This window comes from Oryx dammah, unplaced genomic scaffold, assembly GCF_014754425.2.
Source record: "Oryx dammah isolate SB20612 unplaced genomic scaffold, SCBI_Odam_1.1 HiC_scaffold_18, whole genome shotgun sequence".
Classification (NCBI taxonomy): Eukaryota; Metazoa; Chordata; class Mammalia; order Artiodactyla; family Bovidae; genus Oryx; species Oryx dammah.
In genome coordinates this window covers 68,786,133-68,804,911 of record NW_024070202.1, presented here as the reverse complement: position 1 = coordinate 68,804,911, position 18,779 = coordinate 68,786,133, and the positions used below count along the sequence as shown (strand labels likewise).

The 18,779-nt window shown below is 38.6% G+C and overlaps 1 protein-coding gene and 1 non-coding gene across 2 annotated transcripts in view; both read right to left on the bottom strand.

Annotated features, from left to right (window-relative positions):
* Positions 1-18,779, bottom strand: part of HIBADH (3-hydroxyisobutyrate dehydrogenase) — a 108,802-nt gene that overhangs the window by 80,668 nt on the left and 9,355 nt on the right. The window contains exons 2-4 of the mRNA XM_040259721.1: positions 17,117-17,277; positions 3,628-3,737; positions 558-679 (exon numbers count right to left, since the gene is read on the bottom strand). Of these exons, the coding sequence (XP_040115655.1) occupies positions 558-679; positions 3,628-3,737; positions 17,117-17,277 (393 nt within the window). The remainder of the gene's footprint in view (positions 1-557; positions 680-3,627; positions 3,738-17,116; positions 17,278-18,779) is intronic.
* LOC120878289 lies at positions 10,772-10,842 on the bottom strand. Its single transcript, XR_005724498.1, has one exon. It is a non-coding gene; the product is annotated as a small nucleolar RNA SNORD56 (small nucleolar RNA).

Here is an 18,779-nt window from a genome sequence, read left to right as displayed (position 1 = left end):
TCTCTCATAATGTTTCTAACTGGTTTAATTATCAGAGTTATACACATCTTACAGAATGATTTGGGAAGCATTTCCTCTTTTCTATTGTCTGGGAAAGTCCATATAAAGTTGAGATGGTATGCTCCTTGAAATTTCGGTTAACATTTGGTAAAATCACTTGGGCCTAGTATTTTCCTCATGAAATCATTTTCTCTTTTTTGCTACTTCTTCAGTTTCTTTAATAGTTAGAAGATTATTCAGGCTAATTATTTCTTGAATCTGTTCTGAAAAGTTAAAATTTTCTAGCAATTGATCTAGCCCTACCTACAGCAATCTGGATCAAAAATTCACAGCTCTTCAAAGCTGTAACATCCTTTTATCTGAGTTTACAATAAGCACTGTATTTTGAGAGGGCTAAATAACATAAGTCAGTTTTGCTTTGTTTTTATTTGTAATGAGGAAACTGAGAATCTGCAATAACTCTAAAAATAATTGGATTATACTGGGTACCAAAAAACTGTCTAATTGTTACTTCTGACAAACTGAATAGGTGTGCATCTATTTTAGCTACCACTTACCACCAGAAACAGGGGCATCCATGAAAACTGCTCCCATTTTTTCAACTTCTTTGGCCAGTTCTTTTGAAACCATAGGATCAATAGTACTGGAATCTATTAATAGTGAGCCTTTCTTCACTTTTCTAAGTAAACAAACAGAAACATAGTTTTTTAAAGAGTACAGTGTTATAGTTTTAAAAATATAGTTTACAACTCTGAATAACTATTTCATGCAACTACTTATAGAATCAGAAGCTGCTAAAAGTTGCCAGATATCAAGGAAGTCTCCCATGTAAATATCAGAAACATTGTTACATTGTTAGGGACTCCCCCCCCCACCCCCCACCGTGGCTCAGTGGTAGAGCATCCGCCTGCCAATGCAGGAGACATGGGTTAGATTCCTAATCAGGGAGGATCCCATATGCTGCAGAGCAACTAAGCCCGTGTGCCACAACTACTGAGTCTGTGCTCTGCAACAAGAGAAGCCATCACACTGAGAAGCCTGCACACCACAACTAGAGAGTTAGCCTCGGCTTGCTGCAGCTAGAGAAAAGCCTACACAGTTACAAAGAGCCAGAGCGGCCAGAAATAAATTATATTTTTAAAAAGCTCATTATTAGAACTGGTTCAAAATCTCAAATTCACTTTCAGATCAATTACAGTTCAAAGTAAACTCAAAGTATTTCAAACAAACTAAAGTAACCTAATAAACTACATGGTATAAATTCTGGTTTCACGTGAAATACACATTAACCATAATAATGTAGGTTAGCTAAGATGTAAGCAATTTAAAACACCTATTAACTTTAAAGGGGCTATTTGGTAAGATTTAAATTTTTGTTTGTAAAATAGCTGGGTCTCTTTAAAAAGTAATTTACTTGTCTTTAACAAGCCATACTGCAAATTTCACATATCCATTTTATTTCCACTAGGTAGAAAAAATATAAGCAATTAAAATTTAGCCATTTGCTTTAGAATGGCATATTCTTTAATAATTATAACTTTGTAAAGATAAAATAAAACATCAAACAGATACTAAGGAAAATATAGGAATGGACCTAGAAATCTCAAAGAGTCTTCTTGTTCTTTATGGTAAATTTATATATATATATACTGGTAAAAGGGGGAAACAGTCTTTTCATATATCATATTTTACATCAATATTTAAAAAGCATTCTTAAAGTAAAGGGCTTCCCTTGTGGCTCAGCTGGTAAAGAATCCGCCTGCAACGCTGGAGACCTGGGTTGGATAGATGCCCTGGAGAAGGGAAAGGCTACCCACTCCAGTTTCTGGCCTGGAGAATTCCATGAATATATAGTCCACGGGGTCGCAAAGAGTTGGACACGACTGAGTGACCTTCACTTTCACTTTAAAGTAATAGTTTTGTTTGCACTCTAAATGCAGACTATATCCTGTCGAGTTCCCTTACAGTATATAATCTATGCTATTGTCACTGGCTTAGAAACTCAGACCTAAATTATAGTTTTTTTACAGGGCTATGGCTAACCTTCCCAAAGTTTTTACCTCAGATAAACTAACACACAAGACATTTAATCATAACTATGGTTGGAAAATTAAAACTGAATAAATATAAATATTAAAGGGGAAACAGAAAATCATTGCTAGAAGCATTAAAAAAATTTTCTACAGAAAAAAAAATAGCACATAAAATGCTTTAAGCAACAATTTTTGACATATGAATTGATCTGGTCTAAGTGCAGTAACTGAGTATGTTCCATAGAAAGGAAATAGCATACTCTATTATAGATCACTCCAGGATGTATATATCCTAAAACATGACAATTAAGTTTACCAGTCTTCTGTGATATTAGTATTTTTAAGATCTTAAATCTTTAGCCAAATGGGAAATCATTTCAAGAACTACACATGCAACTGGGTGTGGGCAAGTGATCCTGACCCAGGAGAAAATAAAGAACCACCCATGAGAAGCAAATTACAGTTCAGTGTAAAGCCAAACTCCTTCAAAGCACTCCCTAGACAAAACCACCCTGGTTGGTGGCCACCATATTCCTAATAAAGGATATTAATTAACATAAGATTTTGTCTACACAAAGTTTTTAGTAACTTTTCCCTGAGAGGTAAAGCAGGGCCATAATTGGAACAGACTAGGTAAGGACACAGCTAGGTCACCTCAGGACCACACACACTGTGGGCCTGAGGGCTTCATCCAAAATGAGTGTCTTTCAGCCTTCTCTGAAATCTAAACATTTATCTTATCAGTTTTCTGCCTAATAGTCAAGTGTCTTTTGCTTCTAAGTTTGCTAGTTTTCCAAAGCAATTCCATTTCCCAAAACCTCAAATTCCATGCATTACAGCTTCATGAAATTAAAACCCTTTCTTTCAGCCCTTCATGTGTCTACTGAGCCTACCAATTTGTTCTAGCTCTCTGCTATAGTTCAACAACGAAACAAGTTAGGTACAGGAATCAGTAAGACCAGAAAACTAAACTGAGAATTCAACCATTGCCATCCTAATATAACCACAAAGGTCTGGCAGCGGGCACCAATTAACCAAAAGGTTCTTGAAGCCAGGCACTGGGTAGGGAATGCTGGCCTCAGTAATATATCATTCAGGGAGCAACTGCTAATCTTTAATTCCAGCTTCTCAAAGTTCTTACTACAAATGTACTAACCCAGAGGACATACAGTAACTTTAAATTTCATAATAAATTTTAAATAATAGTGTTCTTTCCAATGTTTGGTTTTATTTTTCATAGAAATCTTTTCCTGAATTTCTATAAACCATAAGAAAAGTATGCTTGTACCACTTGTGTACAGTTTAAAGTCAAGCTTTAAAAACTCTCTTAAAACAGCTTACCAATGAAAGTGTAAGTTTAACGCAAGAGTTAAAGGAAGAGAAGCAAAAAAAAATTCATTGCCAAAAGTCACATACTTGACTTCAGTGAAAAAATAAACCCTTTACAATGAGAAAGAAACCACACTATTCACTTTTAAGACATAAGAAAACAGTACAAGAAGACTTAACAAACATAATTTCACAACTGTTCTAACAAATGTAAAATTCATAAACTATCATAGAAAGAACATATCTACAGTTGAGAAATACATACTTTAGAATTCCATTTGCTCCAGAATAAGCTTCTATTGCATTGATGCTGGTGGGCAACATGGTGATAATTCTGTCAGCTTTTTCAGCTACATCTGCTGGGGAAGACACTACCTTTAAAAAAAATTGCAAAGGCACATTATTTAAATCAAATGCTTCTAGAGCACAAGTAGGACCCACTTTTTATACATGCCTGTAATAGTAACAGTGAATAAAAACCAATACTTGTTTTCAAATGACAGAAAAAAAAACCTTACTGCCTAAAATAGAGAATCCATCACTTATACACACACAGATGCAGTTTCTATGGAATCACATCCACTGTTTACTTTTAAAAGTGTGAAGTGAGTTGAGGGGGAAAAGGGCAAAACCCAACAGTCCTGGGAACAGACACACTTCTCATGGATTCTTCCAACTTGGACTCTTAAAACAGCATACTTCTTGGTAGATGCTCTAAGAAAAACATTCTAGTATAACAGCTGGTAGCTGAAGTACAGGATTCACCAGTTATTTAATGAGCAGCAAAATCCCCAAGAAAATTCTCAAGCCCCCATTACCACTATCTTCTAGCCTCTATTTTCAAGAGAAAAAAAAAAAAATTTAAGCCTCTTCACTAAAGTCAGAACAAGGACAGGCAGGCATTGCGCTGACTGAGACCACCATGAAAGTCTGAGAGCGTGAGCTGCCAGGACTCCTGTGGAAACCACACATGCAAGGAAGACAAGCCAACAGGCATCAAGGTACGCCCTCTCAGCAACCCTGACTTCTGTTTTAACGATGACCATGAACATACGACACAGGAAAGCTGCTCTGTCCATCCGCTGAACATACGTGCATACAAGCGTGGGTGTCTCTGCCCTCACTCACATCCTCCACATTCTCTGCTCTCTCGCATTCATACACCATGATACACCTGGTTAGCCACCAAAGAGGCCAAGAGACTGGGAAATCACTTCTTGACTAAACTCCCCTTTAACAGAATCCATCACCCTGTCATATAAGTTCCTGTCCAAAGCCTTTTTTCCTCTTTAAAAAAAGACAAAGGATTATCAAGAGGATAATCAAAGGTTTCTCCAAAGGATGATTTACTTATGCATTAGAAACAAACGTATTTTCTACAAGGAAATGTCAACTGGCACATAAGCATCTTGGGAATGGGAATGACTCTGTTTTCCATGCAGTGGAAGTATACAAAACGTTTTCTTTTTGTCTTTGATGTACAGCTGAGGAAAGAGTGAGAAGCCAAACACAGTGTGCAATCTAAATATTATGAACTAGAAGCAGTTACATTTCAATTTTCCATTGGAGACCATCAGCTTCTAAATCAAAGTCTACATAAAGGAAGTTTTAACAGAATTTCCTATGTTGTACTTCAAAATTTCAGACAATCAAGTATCCTGTCACTTTGTGTGTTAACATTAAGTGAAACTCCACAGACTCTAAAAACCAAAAGAAAAGAAAAAAGATAGTCTCGCTTATTCTAAAGGCAACACGGTATTTTCAAATCTACAATGCGGCACATTCAACAACATGTACATTTTGATATATAGTAGGGATCTGCCATTTCATGCATTGGATAAGGAAATGGCAACCCACTCCAGTGTTCTTGCCTGGAGAATCCCAGGGACGGGGGAGCCTGGTGGGGTCTATGGGGTCCCACAGAGTCAGATGCGACTTAGAAGCAGCAGCAGCAGCAGCAGCAGCAGGGATCTACCACAAATCATTCCAGAAAAAAAATTTTTTCCATTCAAAGACAAAAGAAATACTTAAGTTAGGTGAAAACCATTCCTACACTCAAACAAATACTGAGATTGGAAAAGAGGCAACTATTTCCTGGCAAACAATTCAAGTTTATTCAAGCAAAAAAAAAAAAAAAAGTTCAGTCAGATGAGAACATAAGAAAAAGAAAGGTTGTAGGAGCTGTAATTCTCTACTTCTGGACTGTGTCAAGAATGTGGGTTACATGGAGAGAGCCCCACCCATTCACCCTACTTAAATGAAGTAATAAACACAGACAAAACGGTGGCGTACCTTTCAGTGGCCTTTCCTTCTGTCACAGCTCCATCTCGCTTGATCTTTCAGGGCCTGTATTCTAAGACCTCAGCCCTGAGCTCTAAGAGTCAACTTCGAACTTTCTCTTAGGAATTGAGTCTCTTCCACTGAAGGAAAGTCAATTCCATCTAGATAGCTCCTTGAGACGTGCCTTCAGGGACCCTGACAATTAGCTCCAGGAATACTTCGCACCTCCAAGCTTCTCATGTTCATGAATTGGCACTGCCAGTTCATACAACTGCCAAGTGCATGGGGTGGCCAATCAGCCCCCTGCATCCTTAGCACCTGCTTCTAGGGATGCTTGGGTTGCCAGAGTGCTGCTAACCCCTCAATTATATAGGAAAGTAGTGTCAAAGCTCACAGGGCCGGAAAAAACACACGATGATAGTGATAGCTGGAATGTCACCACTCTACTGGCCACAACTGCTCCATATCTAATGACTACATACATTCGGAACATTTTAACAGTCTCTAATTTGCACTACAGAAAAGGCATGTTTATTAGACAGATAAGACAGACATGTGTGTCCAGTTATTCAAATCATCTTGCCTTCCGTGTGATGACTTCAAGACTCTGAAATAATTGACTAACAAAATTTGGCCACGACTCAAAAGCTGGCAGGAAAAAAACAAACCTTATTGCCAATCTGACACTAACCACAAAAGCCTTTAGGAGCCAAACTAATTAGAGTCCCTTCAATTACATTTGCTAATTGAATGGATAAGCACAGACAGCCAGCATGGATCAGTGAAAGGAACACTAATTTAGAAGGCAGAGACCCGGGTTTAGTTATAGCTCAGCCACTAAGTCATGCATGCTTTTGTGCAAATCACTTAACCTCTCTGACTTCAGTTTCTGAACCTCCAAAATAAGAAAACTGACTTGGGTTATCTTTAAGGGTTTCTACCTCCAAAGTAGAAAGGAAACTCTGGCAAGGAAATTTTTTCACATGAGTAAATTTAAATTCTAGGAAGGTATTGCCTCTGTGAAAAAGGACTGATAGGATAGGGAGCATCTGCAGTGGCTCAGGACTCTTCTGCACCTCCACATGTGTGGGTGGTCACGGATCTGGCTGACTCTGGACCATGGCTTTGCTCTGTCATGCCCATTCCGGAAATTCTTGACAATTTCAACTGCCTCCTTCTTACACCACTGTGAATTAAGATGACCTTACTAAATGGCAACTCACTCCGGTATTCTTGCCTGGGAAATCCCATGGATAGAGAAGCCTGGTAGGCTACAGTCCATGGGGTCACAAAACAAACACAACTTAGCAACTAAACAACAACAATTTTTCCATTATCTCAATTCTGATTACAGGAGATTGATTCCCTTCAAAATATCTAGTTTTTAACCATTTCTGCAATCAGATTCATCCATATGCTAGTAAGTACCATGGCAGGTGTACAATATAAAGGGTAGATGAATGGACAGATGGAAGACAAAATCTGCTTTGCTGGGTGGTGGGGTGGGGGATGACGGGCATCAGGGTCCACAGTAATCTGAAGTAACTGTGGATTTTTTCTACAGTTACATTACTTTCCTTTTTACTTACATTTTACATTACATTACGTTTCCTTTTTACATTATCAATGGAAGGAGACAACAATTAACCTAGCTATTTTACATAAGGAGATAAATCTCGCTGTCTTTTCTAGACAAAACAGTCACATAAGTCAAGCTCTTAGCACTGCTTCCAAATAAACTAAGTGGGACAGAGATATTTGCAAAGAAACAAGATGAACCTGACCTTGGTTAAACATGCTACTCTGTGTATTTTCATCTTTCCAAGTAGAAAAGCATATTGTTGCTTCAAAATTGCACCACCCTTAAAAAAATTGACTGAAATGGTTTGTGCCTACATCTTGAAACATCTGGTCAACAATGATGAAGCCCACTCAGCAAGAGGCTTTTAAAGTTCCCATTTAACGAGACCTCAGTGGATGCCAGATTAGATCCCAAGAGACTTTCTTAACCAAACATGTTCAGCCTTATAATCTAGGAACAACAAGATGGCTTCCAAGTTTTTAGAGAGAATCCAATTAAGCCTCATTCAACCAGAAAACTCACACAGAAATGATGTGTAAGTCTCAAGACTTTTGGCACCGATTGGAGGCATCTCCAAGGAAATTCCTAGACAATGAAAATGAAAATAAAGCACAAGTCACATGCCCTTGATACTAATGCTTAAAAAGAGAAACTGGTATCTTCTGTGTCCAGGACACAAGGGACTCTGCAGAATATATTTTTAAGCAGGGATGCGGTCAAATTCCTCTTTGTCTCCTAATTTGGTTTTAACTTTTATCATCATTCTTTGATTTAAAAACATGTCTAAATTCTCTTCCAAGGAGCTCTGGACTCAGTGACTCAGGCAAGACAGTGGTGCACTTCTATGTGTGATGTTAGGGATGAAAATTTGGGAGAAATACAGTATAGATATTAAAGCAACAACCATAACAGTAATAACAGCAGTGGCAGCAATAATAGCACTTCCTATGTGCCAGGTTTTCTAGAACTAAAATGAAGATACTATTGCTATTGACATTTTATGAGACACTTTAAGTATTGATAGAAAGACGTTAATCTGTCTAAAGTCACTCAGAGCTGAGATTTGAGACCAGACAGTCAAGTTCCTAGGTTTGTGCTTTTAAACCACTACATTCACCATTTATTGATTCATTATTTCTAAAACCCAAAGGGCTGATGATTACCAGGATTATATTCTTATAATAGATGCTCTAAGTTGCAAAGATGCATTCAGGGTTAAACCTGTAGCCCGCCAGGCTCCTCTGTCCATGGGATTTCCCAGGGAAGAATACTAGAGTGGGTTGCCATTTCCTCCTCCAGGGGATCTTCCCAACCCAGAGATTGAACCCGGGTCTCCTGCACTTCAGGCTGATTCTTTACCAGCTGAGCCACCAGGGAAGCCCAGGTTAAACCTGAGTTTCCAACAGAAATAAAGACATAACAAAGGGTTACTGCAAGAGGAAGGCATAGGTTTTTTTTTAAATGGGAATGGCCACAAATAATGTATTAAACCAGTTGTAAATGTCCAAACAGAATTCATTAACATGTAAAGGTACAAATTTCCTTCATAACCCAGTAGCGTTTTTTACTGCTAGGTACAGCTGGAAGGAAACCCTCCAGGGTGGTCACATCCAAAGCACTTCTGCACCTGGAGCTACAGGAGGCCACCTTGCACCTTGAGGGGAGGGAGGAGCTGGCCTGCAGAAAGGGGAGCCAAGACACAGAAATGAATCTGCTTACATCTGTACCCAAAATTCAACTATGCTTAGGTTCAGACCACTCCCCAACTCTTCAGTTACATGAAAAAACAAATTCTCAGTTTTTGCTTTTTAAAAATTGAAAAAGCACTTCTTCAAGGAGATGTTCAAAGATCTTTAAAACCAGGTGATTGCTTTTTGATCCTCCAGATATGTCTAGTTCGGTACTTTCTCTCCCCGCAAATTTCCTACTGAAAGCACAGCTGACATTAGAAATCAACTAGCCATGCTTTCCACAAACTTTGAGGGGAAAAAATTATGTTTCCTTCGGCTGCCATTTCATGGACTTCCCTTGAGATAGTAACATTAAGGGAAGAAAGGGACATCTGTCCTTAAAATGTAAGCACCAACTCAAATATACTCTGAATTTTTGAATTCTTAATCCATCCATTGTACTACTGTGGACAACAGCCAGACGTTTCAAGGTTTTCACCTGTATTTTCCCATCTAATCCCAAGTCTTATCTTCATCTTTTAGTGGTAAAATGAAACTTACTTTTCCCTTTATCAAACATTTAAAACTAAATATAGCTATGAAATAATACTGCCATTTTAACATATCAGAAGTCATTCATCCAAATTTAAAGTAGGACACTTAAGAAATCACACTTGTTTGAATGACACTGCCACTGTTCAAAATGGTTTTTAAGCTGCCAGCATAAATCATTTATCAACAAATATTTTCATTTTATGATATTTACGACAGAATATTCCCCCTCAGGCCCAAAGCTTTTTTTACTTTTCACCCTTCTCCCTTCAGTCATCTAAATTTCACATCCTCCTGCCCTCTACTGCTGTTACAATCAATACACATAGGACTCCTTAGAGTCAAGACTCTGAGGGGAAGCAGAGATAGAACGTGGGCAAAGTGGAGCCTGCCTTCCAGGCTTGCCACCTTATAGTGAAGCATCCACAGAACTTTTCCCACCGCGTGCAGTGGTCAGGGGTGGGAGCTGCAGGCATGAAGCTAGGACGTGTCTTCACTATTCACTAATCTGGGGAGGGCAGCTACCCAGAACCCAACTTCTTTCCTTCCTCATAGGTCAGTATCTCAAGGAAGACGCAAAGAAGGGAAATCTAATGACTCAGCCTATGCCCTAGAACACTCTGATTTCTACTCAGGAGTCTGAGAGATCTTGTCTACATGACTTTCATTCCAGACTACAGCATTTCTGTTTGCAGGTCAGCAAACCTTAAAAGCAATATTTATGTAGTTTTCTATCAGAAATGAAATGGCTCTTAACAGTTACTTATTATTTTTTCCCCTCAAAACCTGCTTCAGCACTTCATTATTGTCAAAATGCAATTTTAATAGAAACTCCCTCCTAATTTTAGTCTGGCTACCTACATCTAAAACATGGCCACATTCAACCTGTTTTATTCTCCACAGCACTAGCTGGACTGCTAGACATACTGGTTCAGTTCAGTTCAGTCACTCAGTCATGTCCAACTCTTTGCAATCCCATGGACTGCAGCAGGCCAGGCCTCCCTGTCCACCACCAACTCCCGGAGTTTACTCAAACTCATGTCTATTGAGTCAGTGATGCCATCCAACCATCTCATCCTCTGTTGTCCCCTTCTCCTCCCGCTCTTAAACTTTCCCAGCATCAGGGTCTTTTCAAAGGAGTCAGCTCTTCGCATCAGGTGGCCAAAGTATTGGAGTTTCAGCTTCAACATCAGTCCTTCCAAAGAAGGACTTGAGAATTGAGTCATACTGGTACTCAATCTCTATTTGTTGACCTAATGTAGAAATCTCTAGAAACTAGAGAGGAAGCGTTCCACTTGTATTATTTTTTCCCTCTACCCTCAGCTTTTCTCAGTCTCAAAGGATCAACACTCACTAGGTAAACTGTTGTTGACAAAAAATACTGCCATCATTGTAGAGCCTTCCACTTTTAAAGAAAACTGCTCCTTTGTCTCCATTATTCTCTGGATAAACCCTGTTTGTTCTTAAGCTGTCTGCCTACAACGCTAGTCTTCAGCAAACAGCCCTAACTGCCCTCTCAACCAATGTAATGCAGGTTTTTTACTGAAAACTGAGGTGCTGCTACTTTTTCTTTTCACATCAAAATTTGGAATCACATATTTGTGTGATCTGATTATCTAATATCTCCTGCTGGTCCCCAAAGGCAAAACTATTTTGTTCTAGGCTATAATACCCATACCCAGCACAAAGTACTCAAGAAACATCAGTCGAAGTAGCAAATAAATGAAGGTCCTATCCCTTATTTTGCTAGGAGAGTCTAAGGTAGCCTTAATCTGCAGTGATCAAAGTAACTTCTCTTCACAAAGAAGAGACTCTGACACTGTCATGTGAATAGAGAGCATTAGAAAAGGAATTACAGCTCTGCACAGCAGAGGGGAAACAAAGGCTTCTAGGAACTTAGACCTAACACACACAGTACTTACCATGCCAAGCATGACTTTCAGCTTTTTACAAATATGAATTCATATAACCCTTATACCAGCTCTCTGAGAAAGGTTGTTATTATTATCCTTAGGAAGAAACAGAGATACAGAGACACTAAATATCTGTCCTGGGATTGCAGACACTAAGTGGTAAAGTCATGTTCCAGGTTCCATTTCCTGTGGCAGACGCAACAAGTTCCCATAAGCATGGTGGCTTAAAACACAGAACCTTCTCACAGCTCTGGAGGCCAGAAGGATGAAATCAAGGTGTAGGCACCACCACGCTATCTCCACAGGAAGAGCCTCTTCTGCCTCTCCTAGCTTCTGGTAGCCCTGGCTGCTTCTTGGCTTGCTACAGCATTAACTCTGAAGTCAGCAAGGACCTGCCCTAGCTTGCCCTCATGTCTCTCTATAAGGATGCTCATCACTGCCTTTAGGGCCCATGCAAAGTCCAGGAGGACCTCATCTCAAGATATACAACCCAACTGCATCTGCAAAGACCTTGTTTCCAATTAAGGTCACTGTCACAAGTACTGGGGTTAGAATGTGGACATTTATCTTTTTTTCCAATAACTTTATTGTGATATATAATTTGCCCACATAAAGTGTATAATTTGATGGTTTCCAGGGTATTTGCAGATATGTGCAACCATCATAATTTTTGTGCCTGCCTCCCTCTTTCCCACCCAGCACTAAGCAACCACAAACCCACTTTCTGTCTCTATAGATTTCTCTGTTCTGGATTTTCATCTGTCACTGCCTCATTCCTATTTATGGTGGAATAATTTTATCATCGTATGGGTATACCACATTTTTCTTATCACTGATGGGACATCTAGGTTGTTTCTGTCTTTTGGCTATAATGAATAATGTTGCCACTCATACACAAGTTCCTGTGTGGACATGTGTTTTCATTCTCTTTCACATATACCTAGGAGTAGAATTACATTCTCATCAGCAGTGTGTGATAGTTCAATTTGTTCACACATGTCATCTGACTTTGTGATTCTAGCCAACCTAGGGGGTGTGGAAATCTCATTGTGATTCTGATTGCATTTCTCTAATGATGAACGATACTGGCATCTTTTCATGTGTTTATTGCCTGTCTGAACACCTTCTTTGGAGAAATGTCTGTTCAGATCCATTGCCCACTTAATTGAGTCACTTGCTTTCTGTTTGAGTTGCCCGGCTTCTTTACACATGCTAGATACAAGTCCTTATCAGATACATGATTTCAGTTCAGTTCAGTTGCTGAGTTGTGTACGACTCTTTGCGACTCCATGGACTGCAGCATGCCAGGCCTCCCCGTCCATCACTAACTACCGGAGTTTACTCAAACTCAACTCCATTGAGTCGGTGAAGCCATCCAACCATCTCATCCTCTGTCGTCCCCTTCTCCTCCTGCCTTCAATCTTTCCCAGCATCAGGGTCTTTTCAAATGAGTCAGTTCTTTGCATCAGGTGGCCAAAGTATTGGAGTTTCAGCCTTAGCATCAGTCCTTTCAATGAATATTCAGGACTGATTTCCTTTACGATTGACTGGTTTGATCTCCTTGCAGTCTAAGGGACTCTCAAGAGTCTTCTCCAACACCACAGTTCAAAAGCATCAATTCCTCGCACTCAGCTTTCTTTATACTCCAACTCTCACATTCGTACATGACTACTGGAAAAACCACAGCCTTGACTAGACAGACCTTTGCTGGCAAAGTAATGTCTCTGCTTTTTAATATGCTGCCTAGGTTGCTCATAGCTTTTATTCCAAGGAGCAAGAGTCTTTTAATTTCATGGCTGCAGTCACCATCTGCAGTGATTTTGGACCCCCCAAAAATAAAGTCAGCCACTGCTTCCTCTTTTATTTGCCATGAAGTGATGGGACCAGCTGCCTTGATCTTAGTTTTCTGAATGCTGAGTTTTAAGCCAACTTTTTCACTCTCCTCTTTCACTTTCATCAAGAGGCTCTTTAGTTCTTCTTCCCTTTCTACCATAAGGACGGTGTCATCTGCATATCTGAGGTTACTGATATTTCTCCTGGCAATCTTGATTCCAGCTTGTGCTTCATCCAGTCCAGCATTTCGTATGATGTACTATGCAAAGAAGTTAAATAAGCAGGGTGACGATATACAGCCTTGATTTACTCATTTCCTGATTTAGAAGCAGTCTGTTATTCCATGTCCAGTTCTAACTGTTGCTTTTTGACCTACATACAGATTTCTCATGAGCCAGGTCAGGTGGAATGGTATTCCCATCTCTTGAAGAATTTTCCACAGTTTGTTGTGATCCATACAAAGGCTTTGGCAGAGTCAACAAAGCAGAAATAGATGTTTTTCTGGAACTCTCTTGCTTTTTCTATGGTCCAACAGATGTTGACAATTTGCTCTCTGGTTTCTCTGCCTTTTCTAAACCCAGCTTGAACATCTGGAAGTTCATGGTTCATGTACTGTTGAAGCCTGGCTGAGAGAATTTTGATCATTATTTTACTAGTGCTGTGCGATGAGTGCAATTGTGTGGTAGTTTGAACATTCTTTGGCATTGCCTTTCTTTGGGACTGGAATGAAAACTGACCTTTCCCAGTCCTGTGGCCACTGCTGAGTTTTCCAAATGTGCTGGTATATTGAGTGCAGCACTTTTACAGCACCATCTTTCAGGATTTGAAACAGCTCAATTGGAATTCCATCACCTCCACTAGCTTTGTTGGTAGTGATGCTTCCTAAGGCCTACTTGACTTCACATTCCAGGATGTCTAGCTCTAGGAGAGTGATCAAGCCATTGTGATTATCTGGGTCATGAAGATCTTTTTTGTACAGTTCTTTGTATTCTTGCCACCTCTTCTTAATATCTTCTGCTTCTATTAGGTCCATACCATTTCTGTCCTTTATCGAGCCCATCTTTGCATGAAATGTTCCCTTGGTATCTCTAATTTTCTTGAAGAGATCTCTAGTCTTTCCCATTCTATTGTTTTCCTCTATTTCTTTGCACTGATCACTGAGAAAGGCTTTCTTATCTCTCCTTGCTGCTCTTTGGAACTCTGCATTCAAATGGGTATATCTTTCCTTTTCTCCTTTGCCTTTTGCTTCTCTTCTTTTCACAGGTATTTGTAAGGCCTCCTCAGACAGCCATTTTGCCATCTTGCATTTCTTTTTTTGGCGGATGGTCTTGATCCCTGCCTCCTGTACAATGTCAGGAACCTCCGTGCATAGTTCTTCAGGCACTCTTGTCTATCAGATCTAATCCCTGTAATCTATTTGTCACTTTCACTGTATAATCATAAAGGATTTGATTTAGGTCAGACCTGAATGGTCTAGTCATTTTCCCTACTTTCTTCAATTTAAGTCTGAATTTGGCAATAAGGAGTTCATGATCTGAGCCCACAGTCAGCTCCTGGTCTTGTTTTTGCTGACTGTATAGAGCTTCTCCATCTTTGGCTGCAAAGAACATTATCAATCTGATTTTGGTATTGACCATCTGGTGATGCCCATGTGTACTCTTCTCTTGTATTGTTGGAAGAGGGTGTTTGCTATAACCAGTGCGTTCTCATGACAAAACTCTATTAGCCTTTGCCCTGCTTCACTCTGTACTCCAAGGCCAAATTTGCCTGTTACTCCAGGTATTTCTTGATACATGATTTGCAGATATTTAATCCCATTTTGTGGGTTATCTTTTCACTTTCTTGCTGGTGTTCTTTGAAGCACAAAAGGTTTTAATTTTGATGAAGTCTTTTTTGTTGTTGTTGTTGTTGCTCATGATCTTTGGTATCATACCTAAAAGTCTTTTTCCAAATCCAGTGTCATAAAGATTTACCCTCATGTTTTCTTTTAAGAGTTTTCTAAGTTACTTCTTTGGGGACTACTATTCAACCTACTATATACTCACTTAACTATATTATCTATCATAATAGATAACTACTATTTACTTTCAACAAATTTCATGGGTACAGAACAATACATTAAGTAGGGTGTGGTATATAATCATTATTGCCCTGACATCCTCTAATCCAAAAGAAATCTAGGCATTTTATTGTCTAATAGTCTAGGTTGTAGACAGGTTAACAGGTGCTTATTTCAGAATCATCAAGGAAGACACCACAAATACACTTAAAAATGTCTCATACATAAATTTCATTAGTTAGTGACTACATGTCATATAATTAAGAGTTAAAACTCCAAAGTCAAAGACAGACCTTTGTTCAGATCCTAGCTCTTGCCATTCACTCACCATGTAACCTTGGGGATGTTATTTAACTTCTCCAAGCATCAGTTTCCTGAAAATACTTCTGTTGCAAAGATAAAATTAGATAATATGTACAAAATATTTAGTAAGAGACCTGACACATAGTAGGTACTCATTAAATATTGTTTCTTTTCTCTCCCTTTTAAAATGTAAATGTCTCCTTCATTCAAGTATAAGTCTTATTCTTAAGGTAACCTTCCTTCACATCTACCCAAAATTAGCAACACAAAAAAATCAGACTATGAGGCAATTTAGGCAAAGCATCAGAAAGCTCCAGCAATCTGGGAAGCAGCAGCAAAGAGATTCACAAAGGGATGATGAATGTTTCAGTTCTCCACACGCAAGCTGTTCAGTGCTACAGGAACAGAGAGAAGAGTAAAGGCATTAGAAACAATCTGAAAGGCCCTAAGCATCTGCTTTGCCAGTCCACGGTAAATCAGCTTCCATTCAATTTCTACCTCTCTATTACTAGAAGAGGTAGGAAGAGGAAGAGGAATTCATGGGATTTTTCATAAAAACACACACACATGAAAACTTCTGGAACATTAGTCTCCAAAATGCCAAAAGAATTTCCTATTGTTACTTTGATTAAATTCTGTATTTAATAGATACTTCCTCTGTTTAGAGATTATGTACCATTGTTATTTTTACAAATAAATATGTAAACTATTGGAAAGTGCCAACATCAAATAGATGTGTTATCCCAAAAAGTTAATATTCATCTCCTGAAAAAAACAATTAATTCACCCCAGACTGAATATCAACTTGGAACTCCTGTCCACCCTTGAAGATGGCAATAGCCAACCTTTCCCAGAACAAAGAACTGATCAAATCTCTCCAAGTCCAAGTCCCTAAACTACTTAAGAGCATCAGTAAGCCTGCTGCACTGGTAGCACACTGTCAACATCCAGAGACTATATGGGCATAAGCAGCTGCAACCCTACCCTGAAAAGTTCCAACATGATACTCACACATCCTCACACAACACTGCAGCCACCCCCATCTGGCACACAAACCGCAGGGAGAAGGAGACAGAGGATATCCAGTTCTACAAACGGCCTACAAGTTACCTAAACCTGCTCTTTGCATACACACTGCATCTTCTCAGTATTTATTTCAAGTCTGTTATCTAGAAGTTTATTTGTTCTTTAACTTTGTTCTTTCTTTCTCAGTATTTTTTAGTATTCACCCAGCTCTGGGATTGCATGCAGCTGTCAGTTGCCACTCTACACCTTGTACAAGAATTTCCTGCATATCTTGGGGGGGGAACCTCTAAATTTACTAGTTACTAGTACACAGTCTCCCATGTGTATGTGTGTGTGTGTACATGTATTTTACATATTATATAATATATACATATGTAATCTTACATATAAAGAAATAAAATTAACAATGAGTTAACTTTATAAATCCATCATGTATACTTCCAAGCAGCTATTATTTACTTGAATGTCAAATATCAAAATCTGAAAAACATTTTTAAACATCAATATCTTAAAAGAAACTTAAGAAAAGGCCTTACCTGTTCACCTGCATCTAGAAACTCTTTGCATGCATCAGGGAACACATCATAAATAATAAGTGGATAGCCATGTTTCATGAGATTTTTTGCCATTGGATTCCCCATGTTGCCGACTCCAATGAATCCAACTGGAGTCTTAGAGGCCATTGACCTAGAACACACTGATTTCAACACATTATTTTTAACAGGAGCAGACAACGTTTTATTTTAAATATTCACTCAATATTAATAAGTCATTGTTATCTTGATATTTTTCTATTCAAAAAACTTTTTAAAGGAGAGTTTTAAGCTAATGATCATTTAAAGATATCCGCAATGTACAGGCAGACTAACTTCTGAATATACAGTTCTCTAGGAATAATCATAAAATTTTAAGCAATATCCCTTCTACTTTCTACCTCTACAACATCCCTTTACTATTTTAACAATAAACTTAATAATGTTACCATGTACCTATTTGCATTGCCCGTTAAGTGAAGTATCCTAAATTCTCTTATCTAGATTATCTTCTTTAAAAATGTGTACAAAAAAACTGGAAGTATTCAATAAAACCTGTATCTTGGACAAGCACCAAGAATGGAAACACTTTTTAGCTTCCCACCTTCACATTTATTGAAACTACTCCCTCCAATGGTATAAAAAAAACAATTGAATAAAATCCAGAAGAATGTATTTCAACTTAAAAGTCACCAGTTTATAAACGGGGTCCTAGGTGAGTCCAGGGGTCACTTTCATGGGCTTTCCATGACAACGGTAACAGTCTCAGGACCTTGGGCTAACAACTCCAGGCACTTTCAGGGAAGAGGCATTTTCACTCACAGAAAAAGAAAATTGTTCTTCAAAATCTGTAGACAGTTTTTGATTTTCTTTCTTTTCATAAAAGACTTTGTGAAATCACACTGGGGCATACAACTCAAGGCAATGCTTTTTGCAACACAGCAGAGAAGCTCCGCATTAGACAGTGTTACTACTCAATTCAAGTGTTTACTGCATGAAGTTCTATCGTATGGTCCTTGCCCTCCAAAAGTTCACAGTCCAGTGAAAGAAGAAAGCAAAATAATTCCACTTGCCTTTTCTCCTATCATTTCCCAGCTTTATTATTTCTTTTTCTTTCAAGGACTCCAGTTTTAAAAGTGTGTAGTGTTTAGTAAAGTGTATACTGACTAATCACAGTAACACTTTTTAAGTTTCAGATCCTCTCAACTGAAGGATCCCTGCTCTTCCTTCAACTTAATCTCAATGTAATGAGATTTCCTAGAAGCAGATTATTTGAAGCCTTAATGCTTAAGAAAAAGAGGTCATCTTGGGTCAGAAGCATGTTTAATTCCTATGAACTCCATGTCTGTCTCTACCATTAATGGAAATAAAGTGCTTCCTGTGCATCACCACCTTACCAGTGCTGAGTTTAACATCTGGGCATGACAGGAGTCCTGTGCCTAACTTTCTGGTTCACAAGGGGTTTAATGACAGAGAAATGACTCCTCACTGAATTTTTATTTTGATATTTTATTTTTATTTTGATAAGTACCCTTTATAAGAGAACTCTCATAAATACTAGTAACTAGTGTGCCTGACTACTGTATTAAGCTTGAGAAGGTATAATTTAACTAAAAACATTAGAAACTAGAAATATTATTATTTAAATGCAGTTAATTTTAACAGG